Source organism: Haliotis rufescens, unplaced genomic scaffold (assembly GCF_023055435.1).
Source record: "Haliotis rufescens isolate VD_foot unplaced genomic scaffold, xgHalRufe1.0.p SCAF_10, whole genome shotgun sequence".
In the NCBI taxonomy this organism is placed as follows: domain Eukaryota; kingdom Metazoa; phylum Mollusca; class Gastropoda; order Lepetellida; family Haliotidae; genus Haliotis; species Haliotis rufescens.
This window is the reverse complement of record NW_025963780.1, coordinates 15,811,864-15,836,507: the sequence shown is the minus strand read 5'-3', so window position 1 is coordinate 15,836,507 and position 24,644 is coordinate 15,811,864. Positions and strand designations below refer to the sequence as shown.

At 38.3% G+C, this 24,644-nt stretch overlaps 1 protein-coding gene across 1 annotated transcript in view; it reads left to right on the top strand.

Annotated features, from left to right (window-relative positions):
• The window catches only part of LOC124120940 (receptor-type tyrosine-protein phosphatase N2-like), a 251,353-nt gene that overhangs the window by 91,096 nt on the left and 135,613 nt on the right, over positions 1-24,644 (top strand). Inside the window, exons 3-8 of the mRNA XM_046483855.2 lie at positions 862-1,683; positions 2,838-2,918; positions 4,023-4,127; positions 7,428-7,529; positions 10,292-10,456; positions 21,971-22,040. Of these exons, the coding sequence (XP_046339811.1) occupies positions 862-1,683; positions 2,838-2,918; positions 4,023-4,127; positions 7,428-7,529; positions 10,292-10,456; positions 21,971-22,040 (1,345 nt within the window). The remainder of the gene's footprint in view (positions 1-861; positions 1,684-2,837; positions 2,919-4,022; positions 4,128-7,427; positions 7,530-10,291; positions 10,457-21,970; positions 22,041-24,644) is intronic.

Sequence of the window (24,644 nt, the reverse complement as noted above, 5' to 3'; positions counted from 1 at the left end):
GATCCCTTTCGGACTCAACATTTCCCAGTTCTCTGCTCCTTAAAACTGGAGATTTCCGTCCATGACATTTTGCTAAGCTTCTTGTCTTTTTGAGAGTGCCCAAATCTCCTCCTTGCACTCCTGTAGGAGACAGGGCTTGCTTTTTCTCTAGAAATGGAGTTCAGTGCTAGTATTAGGTATAAATATATGCAGAAAGAATGATGTAAATTGTTTGGATCTTTGAACAATTTGAGAGAATATTTTCCTCTGAATTTGGAAAACAAGATGCGAGTACACTTGTGTCTATCTTTTAAAACTGTTATCATATTAGATGTTTTTAAGATTTGTCTTTTTAATTTTGACATCATTATGATGTAAAATGTCAAATTTCAATGTTTCTGATTTTGAACAACAACAACAACAACAACAACAACAGCAACAGCAACAACAATGTGATACGTATATCTTTGTTGTTGTATTTTAGAATATACCTTGTATGCTACATGATCTTCCAGTGCATTAATTTCCATAATAATCTCATAAATCAGTCCAGCATATTTTTGTATAATATTGCTAAACACTGTGTCATGTGGCCTTGACAGCGCACTATATTATCTAAGATATCGGCTTTAAATGAATTAATATTTGTAAAACATGAATTATACAACCAAGCAAGAGAAAATTGTTACATGATCACATATTGCGTGCAAGGAACTATACACTACAAGACAATTAACTTTCACTTTTACAAAGATGTCTTTTTTTCAAGTGAATTATGATATTACATTGTCTCCAATTGTATACATATATATTAAACACACAGACTTGAGTCATTTATAATGGCTGTTCTTTATAATATTAATATTTCACTTTTGTTTCCAGATCAGCTTTTTGGCAGCTGTGAGTCTCTACAATACCGTGAGATCTCCGAGGGAGAGTTTGAGTTCCGTCTGACAACACATCAGCTAGAGCAGTTAGAAGATCAAATATGGCTTCTCATAAGGAAAGGGTTTACCTGGAAAGATGCTTATACACAGTGTTCTTTACAAAATCTACTGCTAGCTTTTGCCCAGGGTGAAACATTTGATAGTCTTTGGTGCGAAGAAGCTTTATCGCAACCTAACTCATACTCTGAAAATGTTAAAGAAGAAATTGCAACAGTATTACAAAAACTTATGGACTTTCAAGATGGCCACCGTCTCCAAGCATCTGCTGAGGGACTAAGTCAGGCAGATATGGATTCTCTCATTCCAAGTTCTGATAAGAGGGATGAGTTTGTTAACATTCACAAGTATTTCGACGCTTCCAAAGGGCAGTATAAACGTGACCCGTACATGGAAGAAGAAACCAATCCTCGAAACTACCTCACCCCTCTTGGGATGTCTGATACTTCAGGAGGTGAAATGGCTTACCTTCAGGATGTTCCTCAGCAGGAATCACAGTCAGAAGAGGATTCTTACAAAATGGCTCAGTATCTGTTGGCTCTGGAACGTATGGCAGGAACCGGACAGGAGAAGGAACTGTCGGAGCAGGATCTTGGACTTGGGGATTACGGAACTCCTGACTACATTGAGGAAACTGCCAGTCCAGAAACTATCATCAGTGATGCCCCTGATGTCTTGGGAACAGAACAAATGAGTTATCCCCCCATGGAACCAGAATCCCTAGGACCTCAGATGGATGCTGAAGGCATGGACAATAATGGTGTGTGTTTTTTTTAGAAATATGGAAACTTTTGTGATATGAAAATTTAAGCAAGACTTTAGATTTGTGTAAAGAAATGAGTGCTGGAAATATTATCTGTCAAGGAGGTTTATACAAGATTTTCACTTATACAAGTTTTTTACTCAAAGAGATAACTGAATTTTGAATGATTTATTATTTTTTCATGAAGTATAAGAATTTCGAAAAACAAATAACATTTGATAAGATAGTAAAATCATGTCATTGTAATATGAATGCAACAATTTGTTTTGAGATATTACGCATGGTAATAAAGGCAAAAAGATTTTGATCACGTTACATTTCTCAATAGTGAAGGTCATGGAAGGTTATGAAAAGAAACACCTGGTCAACTGTTTTTCTCATTTTAAGCTAATTTTACAAATGTAATAGAGGACACAAATGTTGAGAATACTGGCAGTATAGATGGGGATAATTACAGTTTGATTACACAAGAATATTACAAATGCATGAAATGCTCGTTTTTCTTTTTTTTGACAAGCCAGTGTTTAATTTATATTTTTGAACCATATCATGGAATATGAATTATATATCACATTTCTGACTAGAAGTGTTAAGAATATAATATTTCACATGAATTTGATTGCCTTCTTTGAACAATTTTGACATGACTTTTAATAAAAGAACCAATTATTGAATTAAAATGCAAAACATATTATTCACGAAGATTTCTTTAAAGCATCAATTTCTCAAATTGCAAATTTTCTTCTCATGATATCCTTATCTGTTTGATCTTTGCAAATTTAAGTGGATTAATAATAAAAGACGAATTCACAGCTTTTTGCACCTCGATCTGTTTGAATTTTGAAATTGAAATATTTTTCATGTTGAAGTTGGGAAAACTTTTTGAATTAATGGTCTTTTCTTAAATGTGAGTCGCTGATGATACCAAATTAGGGGGTATCATTTCGTTAAAAAATTCCCCAATTTTCTCTTTTCGAATTGATCCCAAATTAGGGTTGCCATTTTAACGAGAGGAAGTTACTCTTGGTCGGCCATGTTAGCGATGACCTTTAATTGGTGCAAATTGCGGCGAGATTTTCAAGGTTTCGTTTCTGAGTCCATTTCACAAATTGTGCTCTGATTTTCCCTTTTCTGCATATTACAAATTACAGCTCCTGCTAACGAAGCTACCAAGCTCCTTGAAAATTCTGATTCAGGAAAAGACGACAGCCTAGGGCTTGACTCCAGTGCAGGTATGTTTCAGTTCACGATTGGAGTGCCACTATTACTAGTCGTGTGGAAGATATTAGCATCTCTTCTTAGCATACCAACCCTCAAGGTGCTTCGGAAGCTGAGTCTAGAAGATACCAATTTGTCTGAGGCGAATGAAATTTTATAACTTTTTTTCTCCTTTTGAGTTTTGGAAACTTGTGCATCCCTCTTTTCTGCATTTCTCGTGTCACAGAAAGAACTTGTTTCAACCAGCAAGTAATCATGCTAGTTTTCCAATTCATTGCCATACCAAGGGTTTATTAGGTTAATGTCAAATTGGAAGTGGTTACATTTTAATTTCAAACAAATTGGTCATTGGTTTCTTGTGAAATTTTCTGTGTAACTGCATCAGAAAATTTGTTATTGAGTTTTTTCTTCGATTTTTTTCTTGCCACTGCGACTGTCTTCTTAAACTTTGGTTGCCATAGAAATAAAAGATTACCCCATCGTGGAAGGGCTTTGTCAGACTTTGAAGCAATAGCCAGTAGGGCTGTCTAGGAGCCAGCATGCCTAAAAAACCCCACATAGATACAAAAAATGACATGAAACAAATATATCATTGAAAATTTTGATTTGAATATAAAACAGGGTTGATAGAGTGTCTATTATACAGCACGAGAACATGGGATTAGATATAATAGAAATGAAATTTTGTAGGAATTTCTTTCTGTGGGCATTATTTGTAAATGTTTGTTCACAAAAATATTTTAGAAAATGAAAATGATATTTATTCTTGATATGTTAGCCTGTATACAAAATCAGCAGTTAGAAACTTTGTAACAATGTACACTATTATTTTTAGCACCTTAATTAGTATTGATTTTATGCACATGATTATATAGACAGGAAATAAGACATTTACTCTTAAATCACAATTTATACTCTGACACTGACAAGATTTCTAATTTACCTTCAGACCAGACAATGAAATAAACGAGTATTCAACAGGCATAGCTAAGATATATTTATCAGCAAACAACATAGCTAAGATATATTTTTCAGCAAACAACATAGCTAAGATATATTTATCAGCAAACAACATAGCTATGATATATTAATTCTGTGATGATTTCCATGTTTTACAGATGCTCCAGCTGAACCTGTCAGGGAAGATTCGGAAAGTGTTCAGGGTGCAGATATCCTTTCAATTTCACCACCGGATGAGAAGACGCTGGAAGGTCTGCTTGAAGGTGAGGAGGAGTCATGAGGAGTACAAATGGTAGGGTAGGCTGGTGGTACAGTACCTTCATATCACACCCACAAAGCCATGAACAAAATAAGGTTTCTCATTAAGAAACATCCCCAACCCTTCCCTTCTTTTTGTTTTCCCAAGTGGCAGATTTCATTTATCCATGGAGGCATGTGTTAGGTAAGGAGAGATAACTCTGCAACTGACATCCTGACAATCTGGGTGCAAAAGGGCCTCCTCTTGGCCCAGGCCTGCTCTCATTCCATGTTGTGTGCAAGTGAGGACATATCTCACCTGCTGCCATCACAACAGTGGCCTTTCACAACACCTGCTTGGATATAACTGTGTAGTTCTACACCATTAAGCTTTTGCCCTTTGTAAAACATATTATCTTTACTTACTTTGCTAGAATATGTTTAGTGCTTTAGATTTTACAGATTTGAGTTGTTTAGTTTAATATGATTTATTCAATGCATTTTATTTGAATTATATACTTTTATATTAATATTAATTTTGTTAATATATGTAAATATGGTATTGAAATTATTTGGTTATCTAGTTCCAAACTGACGAAAACTTATTGTGTTTTATCTGTATTTTTTCTTTTCAAATATTGTATTAAAACTTCAAGAATATTGCATGGAATTTGATAGAAGAAATGGTCTTTTGCATAAAGCTCATGAATATTCAACAGATAAAGAGTATGTGATTTTGAATTAAGTGTTTTGTGGTTGTAGCATGTGCAGTAAATGAAACAAACTGGGAAGTGAGTGATTTAAATCCCGGCTGTTTACTGGGTTGTGCCCGGCAACAATATCAGTGTAATCTTATCCTTTGAGGAGAATTTCATGTCCATCATCCAGCCAATTACCACACGCCTTGGTCTTTCAATAAACATTTGCAGGATATGACAAGTAGTGGCAATTTTCAAATTCTCCTTTCTTTAAATCAATCTTTGAAAGATTAAATCATTTTTATTCTCATCCCTGGAGACTGGGAGCAGGAGTCTGGCGATGTCCGAAATGTGTGACTGTCACTGAAATGTGTATCGACCAATCACATTGGAGGACGCAACTATCGACATTGGTCACCATTGTGGAGTAATGTTGAGAATCTATTGGGCTTGTATGATAAATTAGTGTATTGGAATGCTGTCAAACCGTTGAGTTTCTGTCAAATTCATCCGCCGATTTTTTCAAGGGAGTATTATTTTCTCTTGGTGAACTGGAAAGCCCACAGGAAGCCTATGCCCCACAACATATCAGCGGCAGAATTATTTTCTGCATGAGCAAAGTCACCACATTGGGTCTCTGTCAATATTTCGAGAAAAAATGGTGAATGAATTATATCCCATCATGCAATTATTCAAGCACAGTGGGGTGTTGAATAAACGGGCTTGAACAACATGGTTGCATCACAACAATTTAATAGGTTTCCTACCTTCAAGTTTAAAAATATTTAATCCACATTTTATTTAGGAGCTCAGTCGAAAGCAGGGGGGTGTAGTTCAAATATCCATCAGTTTGCTAACAACAATAGATTATAATGGATTATTTCTGAAGAATTTTATCACAAGGAAGTTTATCACAAGGCAATCAAGTTGTTTTGATGCTATTGTTATCTCTGTCAAATAATATTCTAATAATTTCTTAAAAATCACAATACAATATTCAATAGCCCAAATACTGATTGTTTCTTATAAGCAGTGTTATCAATTATTTTGAGGTAAATGTGGGGGAAGTTTATCACAAGGTAATCAAGTTGTTTTGATAATATAGGTTATCTGTGTCAAATAATATTTTAATAATTTCTTAAAAATTACAATACTATATTCAGTAGCCCAAATACTGATTATTTCTTACAAGCAGTGTTATCAATTATTTGGATGTAAAAACAAAGTGTACAATATTGTCATATCTGCTTGTATTCTCATGTTGAAAATACTTTTCATATTTAGAAGTAAAGATTCTCTCTGAAAGTTTTTCTTTCTTTCTACTGTTTCAGACTTATTTCAATTGATTCAAATTATTTCCCCTGTAAACTTTTTGCTGCAATGTCTACTAGACATAATATCACCGATTATCACTTCTTTGTGCTTCAGTCATGGAAGATTGTTAGCTACGTTTCTTTCTGCATGAGATCTTCTAATACTGAACAACAACAGCTTCAAAATATTTTCTAGCAGAAAAGTTTAATAAATGCGACATCATAGATAAAGGCTGTTTTTTTTCAAATAAATGAACAATTCTTTTGTGTGCAGAAAATGAAAGATTACATCTTGATGAGACTTACAAAACTGACAGTCATCCCAGTAATAAAACTGAGCTATAATTGTCAGAGAATAAACCACAGGAGCACTCAGGAAACTTACAACTTCTCTGATGTCCAGCAATCAGCCTCGGGCTGAGATAATAATGAAAGTTTTCATATTTTGTAGAAAGAAGCTTGAGCATTATTGTGCATCATGGTGAAAATAGTTTTTTTCTGAATCACTTTTAAGTTCTTAGATATTGAAGTTTTTCGCGAAAAATCAAAATGAAATAAAAATGACTTCCAAGTTGTAAAGAACTTGGTCATTTGATGTCTTGCCATTTTAGTGTGTGTATATGTGTAAGTGTAGATTGTATCAATTCTAAACTGTGATTTGGTGAAAAGTGGTAAGAAGGTTTAGTGTGTATCAGTGAGTGAGTGTGATTTTGTTTAGCTCTATTTAAGCAATATCCTGGATCAAACAGGTGGACAAATGTTGCACCGGTCTGAGGAATCCTGGGTATTAACCTTTACCACTGGTGTTTTTGTTAGATTCAAGATATGTTTCAGTCACTGCTTCCAAGCAGGCAAGTATTTTCTCTGAACATGTGAAAGCTGGACTCTTTTTCCTCAAGGAAGGGGCGGTCGGGTAGCCTAATGGTTAAAGCGTTCGCTCGTCACACCGAGGACCCGGGTTTCGATTCCCGACAAGGGTACAATGTGTGAAGCCCATTTCTGGTGTCCTCCACTCTGATATTGCTGGAATATTGTTAAAAGCAGCGTAAAACCATACTCACTCACTCACTCCTCAGGCCATCAAGCATGTCCAGCCAGTTTTATTTTGAGGGGTATGCAATCTGAGGACAGATGATTTTTTTTTTGTTCTTTTGCCCCAAATTCCAAACACCAAAAAACACCACCACCCCAAAGTATCAAGTGTTCGATCCTTTATGTCAGTTTAAAAATATATTCTGATGAGAATTGTCTTCCTGCCTAGAATGAGTTTACAACTAGCATCCTTCTATTTGCTTCTCCTCTTCCTCGTTCTCAGGGAACTTGAAGGCTAAGAACCTGGAGGATCCCCAGCTACAGAGGCTCACCAAGTATGTGGAGGCTATGGTGGACACCCTCGACACAGATCCGACAGACACAGGTGAGACATATTCCATGTGATTGCACAACACAGTCTGCTTACACCAAGATCATTGTCACACAGCAGCTGATAACACCAGTCGACTCTGTCATCTCACTATAACTGTATTTCAAATTTCATTTCTTGTAAGTTGGTATGTATCCATAGTTATCTACTTGTTGATTCCAGTTTGTGAGTGAGTTGATTTCATGCTGCTTGTAGACTCATACCCGTCACATCACTGCGTTACACCAACAAGGGGACATGAACCCATGTTAGGGGGATGAAGAACTAGTGCTTTAACCACTAGACTACCTAATAACCCTGTGATTACAGAGTCATCTCCCTTGTTTTTGTGGTGACACATTAAAAGATGAATACAAGATTTCTAATTGTATCTTCTTTTCCTTGTGTCCTTGTCTTGGTTAGTATGGTGGTCAAGGATTTCTTGTTGTTAATGTTGATCTAATTTTGCTACTGACCGTGGACATCATTATCACTAAAATGTCATTTTGTGTACCCTGATTTGGAGGACAATTAGACCCTGAGGTAGATTACTGCACAGAAACACATGCAGCTGACATGATGGCCTGTATTAATTCCTTGTGTAATCTTCACTAAGATGCCTGTCTTTGTGCTTTCTTTGATAGGTACCACCATTATTATTTTTAAATTTAAACATTCAACATTTTTCTTCACATTTAGATGGTAATATACTTTAAGACTCAAATCTTATGTTACTTTTGAAGTAAATCTAAATTAAATGTGATTAGTTTGTCATGGTCCTATAAGAAGATACTATATGTGCAGCCAAAACGTCTACATTGCCCTTTGCACATTGGAATTAATTGCAGTTCTCACATGCTCTGACCTTTTCAAGTAGCTCTTTGAAACAGGCAAAACCTGCCCTGATAAAACGTAACCCTCCTTTTTGGATTACAGACCTGTGACTGATTATTCTAAACCATTCAAACCCAAGGGCTCTGCCAAGCCAGGGTGCACTTGCAAAGAATTTAATGCAGTTTGAATAGTATTATGGTTATGTAGCTTTTGCAGTCCTTATGTCAGTCACACCTTCACTAGTATAATAAGGTGCAGCATTTTCTCAAATTGGAGATTTCACAAAATATGTTCTCGAAGAGTCCAGAATTAGGGTTTAAAACCCACACACTTCCACATTGGGAAAGACAATGGCTCCACTTAATTGACACAGAAATTAGGAGGAATTGGCAAATTGGCCTTTATGACGAAATATGTGTTACTGTACATCCATTTGTTCCATTTGTGTTGGTTTATGGTCTGCAGCAAGGAAGTTCCCGTTCAGAGCTCCAGGAATAGGTGCAGTAGGTAGGGTAGCGTCTGAGTCAATTCAGCCACTCTGGCTTGTCAAGAAGTGCCTTCATTACAGCTGCCAGACCAGCAGCGCTGGCGACATACCAAGATGCTCCCCGACAATTCTTGTCTTCCCACCACCTCACGTAGGAGATGATGTCTCAAGCGTATCATTAAACTATGTACAAATTTGCTAGTAAAACTGTCACGGGTTAGCAGACAGTTCTGTTAAAGTTAAATAAGCCCTCAGAGACCATTAGCTGTGTAGTTTGTTATTTTTTGTGTCATATTGGTCATGTTTTCACTTGCTTCTAATGCAGTAACACAGCATGTGAAAGTCATCTTTCAGCCTGAATGCTCCTTAGATCCATATTGATATCATGTAGGAGCTATTTTGAAATTTGAAACAAAACTGTTACTACCAGACTAGTAAAAATTATGTAGTGTCAATGTAATAATGCCAGTTATTATTTTGGCATTGAATTTTATTGATTCTCAGTACAGCAACTGTATTAGCTGTAACCTTATTTGGATGATGTGCTACGTTATTATATTATGTCAAAATACAATCAGGACAAACATTTCAAATTAGGGTTAGAAATTAAGAGAACAGGTTAACCGATATTATGAAACTGTCCTATAGGCTATTCAGGTGCCACTGGTAGGGACTGATATGTGGTATTATCCCTATTTGATAGTGATTCATAAATGCATGCTTATGATGTAATCAAAATTCCTGCTTTTGGTGGAGATTTTGTGTGATTGTGGAAATGGTTTTGTCGCTTTTATTTAATTAAACATTTGAAATTAAAGTATTTCACAGTGCCAAGCTACTAAACATTTTTTTATGATATTGTCAAAATTCTAGCTGACCCTGCTTTTGGTGGAGATTTCATGTGATAGTGGAAATGGTTTTGTCACTTTTCTTTGATTAAACATGTATAATATTACAGTATATCACAGTGCCAAGCTTGTAAACATTTTTGAACATGAACACTCTGCACAAATGGTTCCTACTCTTCCCATTCTCATTGTGACTGTCTTGGGCCTTGTACATTCAAGAGGTTGTATATATGAAATAGCTCATAATCAATGACATGGATTACTGATATTACACATGCTTAGATGACTTGTTTCATTCTGAAATGAAAATAAATAATAATTGCTTATTAATAATAATGAAGTTTGTATACAGATTATACACTGTGATCAGGAAATAACATCTAAATTATTTGATACAGTTTTTACTTCATTAATGCCTTTTTGGCTGTGGGGCTCTTAATATTCTTCCTTTGTTGTGGGTATTCACTTAGGCTATACAATTAATACTTTCCTTGTTACCACAGAATATCTTTGATATTTTTAAACAAAGAAGCCTATAGTTACTTGTTAATCAAATGAAGGATATGCTGCCTAAAGCGATATTCCCATGCCTACTTGCATGTTTACAGAAGTTCTTGAGAAGGGAGGCGACTCTGATGTCATGAGCTCTCCTGTTCAGGAGGTTCCAGAAGTACCTATCAGCCAATCACAAGCCATGATAGCTCCACCAATGGAAGAGTTCCCTGTTAATAAGAAAGCAATTGACCAATCAGAAGTAGAAGAAACAGAAACTGGTAAGTTTCAGGAATTTAACCTTTAGCGTCTGAATTGTTTTCACGCTTCTTACCCCTTTCTGCTGGATTAATTTAAGCATAAGGCGCTGTAAAGAGAGGGTGGGTGTTTTCAACAGTCAAAGCTTCATTTATATGGGACGAATGTACCAATATTTCGCACATTTATTACTGAAAGAAAATACACATTATTATCCAAAGCTCATATTGACATTTAAAAAATACAGAGGTTAAGACCAAAGCGAACATAAAATTTGTAAATTTTCTTGAAGTTACCTGCATTGCTTGATTGAATATGGAATGCGTTTCATGTTAGAAACCTGTTTAAATCATTAAATTTTTGCTAAATAATTTCAATAATCATATCTCTGATATGTTACATTTAACTGAGATAAAATTTGTCTTTTTTATCAGCAAACAACACCGCGATGGCAAATTTTGAACCATTTCAGTAAATTCATTAAGCAAACGTTTGACAAAAAAACTCCGTAATTTTCAAGGTCCTTATGTCATTTGCTGAAATGAGAATATTAGGAATATTACAACGTCTCATTTTATAAGAACTGCAGGATACAATTATCAATTATAAATATTCACCAATCCTATTTTCAAACGTTTTGGTTGAATATTTTATATATTGCCTTCATATATACACCTTGGCTAAAGTTGTCGATCTACTAATTCGACAAATGTTTCATTTGTCTTTTTCAGTTTAATATGATGAGAGAAAACCGAAAATAATGATCACGAAATCTGACTGCAATTTTTCAGCAAGTGCAAAGGTTACTGGATGTGCATCTTCCCAAGGCAAGAGGGTTAAATGACTACAAATGTCCAGTTTCCACTCTTGCCAATCGAGGCTGGTATTATGGAGTAACATTTTGGCTGGACTAACGAGTCTATGCATAGTCCAATCAAAATCGTGCAACAAAATCGAAATCCAGTTCGTAAACTGTCATCAGATTTCGGTCGATTGCAGGATTTGCATTGCATGTGCACCACTAACTCATTGTCAACAGATATTTTCCTAATCTCTTCGTGTTTTTAATCAAGGTGCTCACGTGATTTGATGCACTTCACGATGTAAGACCTGTTTTTCACAATATAGATCTTGATTATCGATCAGATCGTCTTGACTGGGCGCTGCCATTTTGTTTGAAGCAAATGCAAGTGATATGAGAGGTGGAATCTGATTGGCCCATAGGAGAGGCATAGAGAGGACATCTCATAATAGCCACTGATGGCGATACGATCAAGCACGGGAACTCCAGCCTTGTTCGGCAAGGGTGGAAACTGGACTTTTGTAGTCAGTTAACTCTCTTGCCTCGGGAATATGTCGGATGTGATGTCACAGACAGGGGTAGTCTGCTGATAACCTTTCGTCATAAATTATTAACAGTAATTTTGAAAATATTTCCCCTGTCACACCCAGAATAAATATACTCACTACATAGTATGAGTGATTACCACTGATATGAAATAACAATGTGACTTTAACAATTTTCGAGGGGGTTAGGATTAGAAAACAGTGGGATCTTACAACTCCAAATCTGTCACTACCAGTCGATATGTATGGTGGAAAAATTTACTATGGTAATTCATCATCAAGTAACAGTATCATCCTTTACTCAGGATTCCAGACTGAAATTGTGAGACAGAGAACCAATTTATCATGTAATTGACGTTCTTTAATCTGGATTAACATTTCCCACATCTCACTTACACACAGTAAGCTGTTCTAATCTGCCTGTTGACCTGACCTGTCTCATTTGTTTATGCCTCATTTGGCATTCCTGTCATTGATTTCATGGAAGTTTGTTATTTCACATTCATGTCAAACAATCCTTATATATATATTTGATAAAAGATGAGTTTCAAAGAATGAATTACTAGTTTTAACAAACATATGAAGATCTGGGTTAGAAGAGGTCTTCAGTAACCCATGCTTGCCGTGAGAGGCGACTCTGCTTGTCATAAGATGCGACCAAAAGGATCGGGTGGTCAAGCTGGCTCACTTGGTTGATGCAATCAATCACTGGATTGTCTGGTCCAGACTGCTGGATTTATTTCAGTGTGGCGTTAAACTACAAACAAACAATACTAGTTTTAACAAAGATTTGTAAGCTTTGTAGATATAGGAAACTGACTCTTGTATAATTTTCATTAAATATTGTCTTTGATTTTACATGTTCATCCCATGAAAGTAAGGAATGCAACTCCTGCTAAAATCTCACTAACCCGGAAAACTGTCAATCAGAACTTATCTTTTGTTCCCACAAAAAGCGTGGTTTAGACAGATTCCACTTTCTAAACAACAGGGTGACAATGAGTTGGAAGAGAGACCTCTTTAGTACTGAGCACCTCCGCGATGTTGAAGTGGTTCATCCAGGAAGCTGCACAGCGCTGTTCTAATTACTGAGATTGATGATATCTTGTAGACAGTCATGTGTAAGGTATTTGACAAATTACTAGATTAAGTCTTGCCTACAAGACCTAGAGGGACATTGGTAGAACAAGCTAAGCGAGACAGGACATGGAAGCAGGGCCAATGCCAGAAAGTACAATCACTGAGCTGAATAATGATGTGTACATTTCTAGTCTGTTTACCACCTATACAAAATATTTTTGATCCATTTTATTGATGACTGGCTACAGGTTTAGTTTAGATTCAGTCGTGAAGTCTGATTGATTTTTTTCTCATTATTAGCTCACCTGACTGAAAATCCAGTGATCTTATATCTGTTGTCCATCTGTCTGTCCATTGTTGACTGTGAAATGTTTTACATGTCCTCTAAGACTATGAGGCCTATGGAACTGAAACTGCATGTGTATTAATGGTCCCACCTACAGTGCCTCTAATTAATACTTGCTCACAGAATTCCAGTCCTACTTGCGACGTGCCTGCCCATTATTCAGCCATTTCTGCATTCATTATTATGAGATTTGATAAGCAGCAAGCATGTAGGGTATGGAAGAACATATAATATTATTTTTGCATATTTTGAATTTTGATCAAACTATGACCTTTGGGCTCTATGTACCCCCATTGTAAGCTCACCTGACTGCAAGTCCAGTGAGGTTATGTTGTGGCCTGTTTGTCTGGTGTACGCATCTTTCCTCAGCAACTGCTGGAACAATAAAGCTAAAACTTCACATCGTCATTCTCACAAATGAGGACATCTGAATCTGTCAAGAGATTCAAGTCTAATTTTCATTATGGCTAAGATGACAGTCATTTTGAAAAACCTTTTTATATTTATACGCAGACATTTAAAAAAAAAAAAAATTGGGGGACATGTGGAGATAGTAGTGGGTGTCCACAGTTATGTGGTTATTATATTTTTTTACCTTGATTTAACCTGTGCAATTGACCATCCTGTAAGCTGAAACTCAGCCATTTTGCTTAAAAAAATAATACAATTTGCTGTATGTGTAGTTAGTAGTAGGGCTCAAAACATGTTCCATTTTTCACAATATTTATGAAATTATCTCAAAGGCATATTTAGTTCTGTAAACCTCTCTCATGAAAATGCCAGCATAAGGACTGTATGTGTCTCCTTATGATGATGTCATATGTTGTTCAAGTTATCAAATTTTAGTGTTAGTTTTTATGCCTCAGTAGCCATGCAGTACAGTTTAAACATCGATGCTGACACAACTTCTTGAGTGTTTGTTGACATTTTAAACTGTTGACAACATCTCCAGGTGAGCTTCTGTGCAGTGGCACTTCAAATATATTTCTAGAGTTATTGCATTTTCGACATGTCCTCTGAAACAAGGCCCACGGCACTTAAAATGTGTATGTATGATCCCAGATATGGTGTTTCTAAAATGTGCTCACAGAATTCCGATCTGACTTTAACATGGCTGCTACAGAGGTAATATTTAAAATGTCATTATTAGAGTGTTACTGCATTTTCACCATCTCCTCTATCGACTCTAGCAGAAACCAGTCATCGACATTGCCTACCGAACAGAGAAAGAGTAGAGAGCAGTTTTGACCCAAGGACATTCGCTGAAATAAGGGTCGACATTCAGAGTCGACTTCGAAGGGTCAACATTGTACAGAGAAGTCTACATCGAACCACGATCGACCCTCCAAGGATTCCAAACAGTCCAAGGGTCGACATTCCTCAGGTCAACATTTAGTGAGTGAGTGAGTGAGTGGGGTTTTACGCCGCTTTTAGCAATATTCCAGCAATATCACGGCGGGGGACACCAGAAATGGGCTTCACACATTGTACCCATGTCGGGAATTGAACCCGGGTCTTCGGCGTGACGAGCGAACGCTTTAACCACTAGGCTACCCGACCGCCCCGTCAACATTTAGAGGGTTGACATTCCTCAGATCAACATCCTTAGGATCGACATTCTAAGGGTCGACATTCCAAGGAACGCACACCCTCCAGTCGTAGATCTCGAGATCAATCAGATAAGGATCTACTTTCTACAGGTCAACTCTCTAAGAGTCGACACTCAGATCACTCTCCTCAAGATAGATCGTCTCAGGAACACACTTCGACTTCGAAACAGGGAGATTTCTCCGAATCAGAGCGTCGCCTCTCTACAGATCGACATTGTCACCTCGATTGATCACAATCATCAGATTCACAGCGTTATCCCTATGGACAGTAACCTCAACACTTTGGTTACAATAGAAATGTCGATTGGGATCGACATCAATCTCCATCTCACTGATACCAACACATGAGATACTATCCTTATCCAACAACTGATCGATATGGAGAACATCGATATCGGCCCTACCCTTCGCTGGACTATTATTGATATGCTGCTCCTCCCCATCTACATTGTGATCGCATTGTGATAAGGATCGACAGACAGAACAAGATCGACCCTCCTAACACGCACGTTCTGAGTCACTGAAAGAGACGCACACGGACCAGCGATCTCCAGACAAGTTGCACCCTCCAGTTATGACACTTCCCTCTTTACCTCCAGTGTCGAATCCCCTATTGACTTCAATCACTTTTGATGGTCTTACAACAAGGCAGCGAACAGTCGAGGACAGATACAGGAGTCGCTACTACAACGACACCAGGAACGCAGATAAGGTATAGAGATAATAATACATCTACTCCATTGGATGCTACTCCTGAAAGTCAGACTTCAGCTAATGCAGGCTGAGCTCTCCAACAAATAACTCCTCCCATCCTCGGGACAACGGGGAACTTCCGCCCCCAATCGTACCCTTTACATTCACTCCTGTAGACGGAAGACTAAGTTATTTTGCAGCCAACTGGACCATCCTGCAGGACCCCTTCGCGTCCCAGATCCTCACAGAGAGTTACCGGCTGCCAATGATGGGAGTTCTGCCAATGATTACCATTCTGATCCAGAGGGCATACCCTAACAGCCAGCTGTCAACACTACAAGAGACAATAGGTATGTTGATATCCAAGCGTTTAGACCCATGACCCAGAACCCCCGGGGTTCTACTCGCCGATATTTCTGGTCGTGAAAAAAGACGACTAGAAATTTTGCATGATCTTCAACGTGAAGCTGTTCAATGCGGTACCTAGAGAAAATGGCTCATTTTCGTATGACATCCATCGCGCTTTTTCGCACCATCCGTCGACAAGGGAACTACATGGTCAGCCTGAATCTACAAGACGTCTACCTCCACGTGCCCATCCATCACGAGCACCGGCATTACCTCTGTTTTTTTTTCCAAGGTCAACACTACCAATGGAAGGTGCTCCCATTTGGAATTTCTTTGGCCCTGTGGCTTTTTACCAGCCTTACCAAGTCCATTACGAAGTTCCTACGCCTCAGAGGGATCGTCTTCGAGTCGTTCATCAACGATTGCATTCAGGCTCACCCCAAGTGTTCATCGGAGCACCTTTCCCCACCTATCTCGGGAAGATGTTCGTCCTTCCAGGCATGGACAATGATACAACAACTTGTACCATTAGCACTCAGACAGTCGCTACATCTACCCAGAGAGGTCGACTCTAACTACAGCCAATTCAGCGCTTCCTAACACCATGTCTTCAGATCAACGATTGTCGGGTCCTGATTCAGCTCGCATTGCATCTGTACGACCATCTACAATGGTGGTTAACCAAAACGAACGTCTGCTCCGGAGTTTCTTAGAACCCTTTCTACCAACATACCACTTGTTCGTGGATGCGTCGACAGTAGGGTGGGGAGCACAACTGCAGCAACAATTCAGGACATTGGTCAGCAATAGAATCGACTCTTCATATCAACAATCTCGAATTCAAGGCAATCTTTCATTGGGCAGAAGTACTTCGATCATCTCACCTGAGGATACAGTCAGACAATCCTTAGTTGTATGGTATATCAACAAGATGGGATCGACTCAGTCAGCTTCCCTTTTGGCTCTGACGATGGACTTTTGTCAACTAATCGATGTATTGGGCATCAACGCCCGAGCTTGACACATTCCGGGAATAAGCAATGCCATAGCAGACTCTGTGTTGGGTCCGGATCGACCATCCTCGACAGAACGGCATCTTCACCCAAAGACCTTCGAGGGGATTTGCCACCTCTACCACCACCCAGAGGTTGACGTGTTCACAACCAGGTTCACTGTGTTGGTAGACCTCGCAAGAGGAAATTATTATCCACTTCCCTTGCGGGAGGGATCATCTCCTTCAACCTCACTCCAGCCTACTACATCCATCGCTTGACACCCTACATCTTTACGCCAGGCTCATTTAGAGAAGTCCTTAGTCATTAAAGGATATTCAAGATTTTAATAAGTAGCAAAGACCATCACAGAGGCTCATCGTACTTCTACAAAAGTGTTGTACGATAATAAATGGAAAGCCTTCGAAACCAAATGCAGCAGTAGATCAATCGACCACCACCTCCCCTCAACAAGTTGCAGAATACCTCCAGCACCTTCACTCCACTCGGAAGTCAAAGGGCTCTACATTATCCAAATATCTATCAAGATTGTTGTAGTTCCCGAACTCCAAGCGCTTCTCTGCTCGTATAAACTCGCCGACCACTCGTACCAGATTTCGTCCACCCAAATTGGATGTGAACATAATATTACGAAGCCACGTCCATTTCAACGGTGTCCCAATTCTGTTATCAGCCCACCGCTGCCTTGAGCATGTGACGCAGTAATGGTTTATAGATCCTCTTATGGATATTGTCGATTGTTTCCTCATCTTATCTTAGCTATTCGATCCTGCGGAGGATCAATAAAAGAGCTTCAGCAAAGCGTAAAATGGGGTGCCAAACAAATAATACCTGCGTCATTAGAGCGTATGGACAACTTTGTTTGTAGAACTAATTGACTGGAGACACCTTCCGAATTGGTTAAAAGACATGGTTGAATAGCTTGCTTAATTCAAAACCATGCGGTCGTCAAGGTACAATGTCCTATGCGAAAACACACAAGGGTAAGTTACACCCGAAGACATATTGCTGTGCCCTAGTAGCGTAAAGGGGTTTTCAAGATCACTCTATAGCAGTGATTCACCCATAGAAAAGCGAGTAAATCTCCAGGCGTGAATGTGTGACAATCCCAGGATTGTTGGGTGTCAGCACCAGCTTCCTCGTGTACATCTCATGGTTTCAGACAAATACAGACTAGGGTAATCTGCAACTCACCGTCTAACTGTGGGATGAATACATAGAGTGAGTTGCGATAAAGTTAAAAATTTGTAAATTTTACAATAATTGTATATTTATAAAACTTATCCTATTTCACATGATCTATGCCTCCCCATCCATCCCCACATCACAGCTACACTAGAAAGAGAAGATATTCTTCTGTTGGAAGCGAAAGGATACACATTGGTCAAGTAATAAAAGTAGTTATAACAAATTGGTTATAACAAAACATTTTCAAAAGGATAACAAACACCAAGAAGCGACATTAACTCTATAAATGACCATCTGTCATTATTTTGCCTTGTCAACAAGAAAGCCAACAGTTTGTGTACGGGTTAGACATTTATGATAAAGGGAGACAATTTGCGGGGACGTAACCCTTATATGACAATAGTTCCCTCTAAGTGTTATGTTCACTGTAATGAAATATCAAGTGTTCACACTGAAGTATATAATAATTCAATATATTCGAATCTTCAGTTGAAGAGCTAATGGAATTATATTTGTAACTAAACGTTACTATAAACTGAAGATACTTTGACAGACAGTGTTCAAGTGAAATAAAAAACATCCATTTTGCTCCTCACTGCTAGGTTTTAAAGGGGCAGCTGCACTTTAAGTATTTAAAATGGAATTCGGAAATGAAGATTTGAGAAGGATTTCTTGTAAGTTTGTGGGAGATTTGGATATTTCATCTGATGACATGTGTTCTTTAGAGTGGAGTTAAACCCATGTATGACTGACATACACCATAGGTGAAGCCGCTCCCCGGGGAACGCAATTCCGAACACACGGCTCTTTCTACTGACTAGCTAAATAAATGTCTTTGATAACTGCAGCTGCCTGTCAAAATATATTACTTGGTTCTAGGACACTGCTTCAGATCTAATGCTGCAAAAAGTCAAAATATTTCATAGTTTCGTTTTAGATTTTAGCTACTCAGATTTTATGTTTATATACACGGCTCTTCAGTGCTTGGCTTCCATATGGTAGACTCGATCATTGTCGAAGTGTTAATGACAAGCATTTGAAACTTAGTCTTGGTCTTTATTTGATGATGATGTAATAATAATAATAATAATAATAATAAAGGCATGGTTTATATATTTCATTTATATTAATATATAATAACTCATTTAAGCATGTCATATGTTTAACTGAATTAACAGACACCATGGATGCTAAATATTATAAAGTGTCCATGTAGACAGTGGAATCTGATATGGGATTTTTTGTGGTTCCTTATTTTATTCAAATTATCACATTTTGAGGATGGTGCATGTTTTAGTTATTTTAATGATCATGACAGTATGCACTTCTTATGGTGGCTTAAGAGCAATTGTAAGCAAGTTTCTCAGATTTCAGATAAATAGCTTCCTGTTAGGAATTATGGGAGGTTGTTTAGCAGCTGATGATGATGTGTTTGCGATGATTATAGCGCTAGCTTGAAACCGTCAGCACCTGAGCTCCAGTGTGTGCTGACATCCACTTGGCTTGTACGATCTGAAATTGGTGACAGTAGCACGATGTGCAATTACTGTCCATGCTAGCTGCATATTCTTGTACTTGGTAGTACTAACAATTCATTATGGCATCCGTACAATGTAATTTGAAATTTTATACACCACTAATGATGTGTAAATACTCCTATTTCCTGAAGTTTTCAACACTGTTTTGTTTGTTGGAGCTAGTTTTGTATTGCATGGCAAATAGTTTGCCGGAGGCTGGTGTTTTGTACACCTGATATGTCCGGATGATGAGTGAAGAAGGGATGTAGTTTTCGACATCGTGATATTTTCAAATGGAATGAAAATAACTCAACTCTTCTTATATTGGGTTCTTGTAGGTGAAATTGAGACATAATACCAGCTAAGTTGTTAGGGTAGTGGAATCTAGGGGCAAGCAAAAGCTCCTATTTTCAGATATATTTCACGATGTAAAGAGTAGTTGCTAGGGACGTATTCCAAACTCAGTCTGATTATGTATATGCTAAGCACTTAAATATCAAAAGATCATTATGCCAATTATCATGCAGCAGTTTGAAACGTTTAGTTTTTATAACTTTAAGAATCAGAAATATGTGCAAAGATAATATTTGTATCATCATAGATGCTATTGTATGTTATGGATGAGATCTTAGCCAGTCTGATTAATAGTAACAATATTAGTATCTAAAAATCATGCATTTTGTCTTCATAATGGTAAATTTTAATCCTACGATAATAAAGGTTATTTTATTTCCAAACAATATCGATATATTAGGGCAGAGTATTGCTTATCAATATTGTATTGTGGTGTTTTGAAATACACACCAGCTGGATGTATGTATCAGTATTGCAGACAGACAGGATAGCTTAGCACATGAACGGAGTGTTGCTGTAATTCTGTACTTTCTAAGAATATGTTTGATCATTACAGATGTATTACTATAACTTAAGTAGTGTTATTAATGCCTGTATCCAGATACATACATATGATCCCTAACTCCCTGAGTCCTCCCATCACCAACTCCTACTCTATGTAGCACTGTTTTAACCCAAGTGTGTGGAACTGGTCCCAGGTTCTCTCTAACTCAATGTATACTGGTAGTACCAAGAGTAAAACAACCCTGAAGTGTAACTCAAGGTAACACAAGTTAGAATCATAATTTTGCATAATTTTATTCAGTTGGATATAGATGCATAAATGTAGATGTGACAAATACTTCTGTTTATATTTGTTATTATGTAATTGCTGTGTACAAAGTGTGCATGATGTGGTATATTTGTTTTCTGTTGTCTGAGGGCTAGGTCAGCTGTGTACAAAGTGTGCAGGATGTGGTATACTTGTTTTCTGTTGTCTGAGAGCTAGGTCAGCTGTGTACAAAGTGTGCAGGATGTGGTATATTTGTTTTCTGTTGTCTGAGAGCTAGGTCAGCTGTGTACAAAGTGTGCAGGATGTGGTATACTTGTTTTCTGTTGTCTGAGGGCTAGGTCAGCTGTGTACAAAGTGTGCAGGATGTGGTATACTTGTTTTCTGTTGTCTGAGAGCTAGGTCAGCTGTGTACAAAGTGTGCAGGATGTGGTATACTTGTTTTCTGTTGTCTGAGGGCTAGGTCAGCTGTGTACAAAGTGTGCAGGATGTGGTATATTTGTTTTCTGTTGTCTGAGGGCTAGGTCAGCTGTGTACAAAGTGTGCAGGATGTGGTATACTTGTTTTCTGTTGTCTGAGAGCTAGGTCAGCTGTGTACAAAGTGTGCAGGATGTGGTATATTTGTTTTCTGTTGTCTGAGAGCTAGGTCAGCTGTGTACAAAGTGTGCAGGATGTGGTATACTTGTTTTCTGTTGTCTGAGAGCTAGGTCAGCTGTGTACAAAGTGTGCAGGATGTGGTATATTTGTTTTCTGTTGTCTGAGGGCTAGGTCAGCTGTGTACAAAGTGTGCAGGATGTGGTATATTTGTTTTCTGTTGTCTGAGAGCTAGGTCAGCTGTGTACAAAGTGTGCAGGATGTGGTATATTTGTTTTCTGTTGTCTGAGGGCTAGGTCAGCTGGTAATAAGATGGAGTGAGATAACAGGGTTCAGCATGTCTCCCCTTTCTGAACCCTGCTGAGACTGGAGACTTGTTGAGACATGGCTTTCAGTAAATTAGTAATTCCATGACAAATGTTTCAGCAGAATCAAGTCCGACAAAATGTGTTACAGTTGTCAGTGACAGCTATATGTTGCTACATCCCTAATGATGAGCTGTTTGGTAAATCGACTGTCCCAGTTACATTCCATTTCCAGTTTTTGCAGTTACATGCATGCATGAGGTCTGATGTCAATGATACCAGTAGTTTTACTAATTGGAAACTAAAATTGTCTGTTTATTCTGTTTCCTTTCTGTCTGAATGAAATGATTAAAATATTGTATTTCTATTTCAGATGAAGATGCAGATCTCAAGAGATCCAATGTGGTGAAAACCCGCTATGCTTATGTGGAAGTGTCACAGCCGTGAGTGTTATGTACAGTGTAGTACTTTGTGACGTCCGGTACATACTAATGTACTCCCACCTACACACAACACAATGCATACATGCACATAGTCCAACATGCACACAGCCAACACACTTGTGCATACAAATACTCCCACATACACAATGCATACATGCATTGTTATACTAAGCAATTTTAGCGCTATGTTGATTGTAATATCTTGACTTTTAACATACTGATGACAGTCATAGCGCTTAGATAACTTTGTTGATTGATGCCTGTGACACAAAGCAATCTTCGCACTAAAACCATGGCAGCTCCCATACTTTAACAGTCTTCGCACTAGAACCATAGCAACTCCCATACTTTCAAGTCTTAGTGCTAAGACCATAGCAACTCCCATACTTTAAAGTCTTAGTGCTAAGACCATAGCAACTCCCATACTTTAACAGTCTTAGTGCTAAGACCATAGCAACTCCCATACTTTAAAGTCTTAGTGCTAAGATCATAGCAACTCCCATACTTTAACAGTCTTAGTGCTAAGACCATAGCAACTCCCATACTTTAAAGTCTTAGTGCTAAGATTGCTTTGTACCAGTGGGTCCTGGTCTCCAGCTACTGATCAGCACAAGCTGCAGCACTGAACTGACTCACTTAGACGAGAATATTATCAGCACTTTTACGGTAAGGAGGATGTATATCTCAGAAATCTTAGAAGCATTTCTAAAAGCAATGTGATCCAATTAGTGTTGTGTGTATAAAGCGTGATGTGTATCTAATGGTGAGGACTTGTCAGTTCATCTTCTCAGGTACTTAGCATTGTCAGCTGGTGATCTCAGTGCTCGGGATTTGTAATGGATGCAGAGGCCTGGGACAGATTAATTGAACCTTTATTTATCTTCTGACTGGTTTCAAATTGTACTTTCACAGGTGCCTTTCCTCTTGTATAGCAGCATCTTTCAGTTTTAATACAACTCATTGAAATTATAGAGAAATTAGAAGAATACTGCATATCTTGAAGGCATTTGTCCTCCTATTTCGGTATGTTAGTGAATAAGAAATGAATTTTGAGAATAGGATCTACAAATCTGTCATGAAGCTATACAGAAATAATGTTGACAAAGATTCTACTTTTGCCTTATGGAATATTGAATAATGGTTGAAAGTATTTTCAGTTTTTGTGCAATGTAAAAATTGTCTGTGACCACCTTGAGTATGCAAAGACAGCATGCATTCCTCCTTGATTTGAAACCACCATCACAGTTAATGTATCGGCTGTAATTCCTGGAGCGTCCTGTGGCGTCTGTGTCTGTGCTGTGGAGCAGAATACATTGTCTGTTTGATCATTGGTCCGGTTTGCAGGTGGCTGGACAGTGATGACCATCACTGTGGGTAGAGCCGGTTAATCTCCAGTCGCGCCAACATCTTGCTAGGGGCCTGCCATGTTTCATGTTTATGATGTAGGTGGCATTTACGCAGCCAGATATATCACTGGCTCTACATTGCCCAGTGCCGTCGGGTGTGTCTATCTGTACAGAACACCTGGAACTAAAGCACAGACAGGGAGACTCTCAAATGAGGCAGTGTCAGAATTGTGTGATAGCAAACATATCCATATGCAGTATCTTCGTGCAAATCTATTAGATCTGGTGATAATAGTTTAGCTTTAAGTGATCGAATCAGTTCATGGCATCTTCATGGTAAGATATCAGATTGTTCCCTGAAATTAACATTCCCAGACCTATTTCTGGCATTTTAACATTCAGTGTTCTGCCGCCTGTACTTTAACCTGCAGTGTTCTGTTTCCTGCAACGGAACTTTCCGTGTTCTGTCTCCTGCAACGGAACTTTCCGTGTTCCGTCTCCTGCAACGGAACATTCCATGTTCTGTCTCCTGCAACGGGACATTCTGTATTCTGTTTCCTGCAACGAAACGTTCTGTGTTCTGTCTCCTGCAACGGAACATCCCGTAATTCTATTCCCTGCAACGGAACATTCCGTGTTCTGTTTCCTGCAACGGAACATTCCATGTTTTGTCTCCTGCAAAAGAACATTCAGTATTCTGTTTCCTGCAACAGAACATTCTGTGTTCTGTCTCCTGCAATGAAACATTCCGTGTTCTGTCTCCTGCAACGGAACGTTCCGTGTTCTGTCTCCTGCAATGAAACATTTCGTGTTCTTTCTCCTGCAACGGAACATTCTGTGTTCTGTCTCCTGCAATGAAACATTCTATGTTCTGTCTCCTGCAACAGAACATTCCCTGTTCTGTCTCCTGCAATGGAACATTCCGTATTCTATTCCCTGCAACGGAACATTCCGTGTTCTGTTTCCTGCAATGGAACATCCCGTATTCTATTCCCTGCAACGGAACATTCTGTGTTCTGTTTCCTGCAATGGAACATCCCGTATTCTATTCCCTGCAACAGAACATTCCATGTTTTGTCTCCTGCAAAAGAACATTTAGTATTCTGTTTCCTGAAACAGAACATTCTGTGTTCTGTCTCCTGCAATGAAACGTTCTGTGTTCTGTCTCCTGCAACGGAACGTTCCGTGTTCTGTCTCCTGCAATGAAACATTTCGTGTTCTGTCTCCTGCAATGAAACATTTCGTGTTCTGTCTCTTG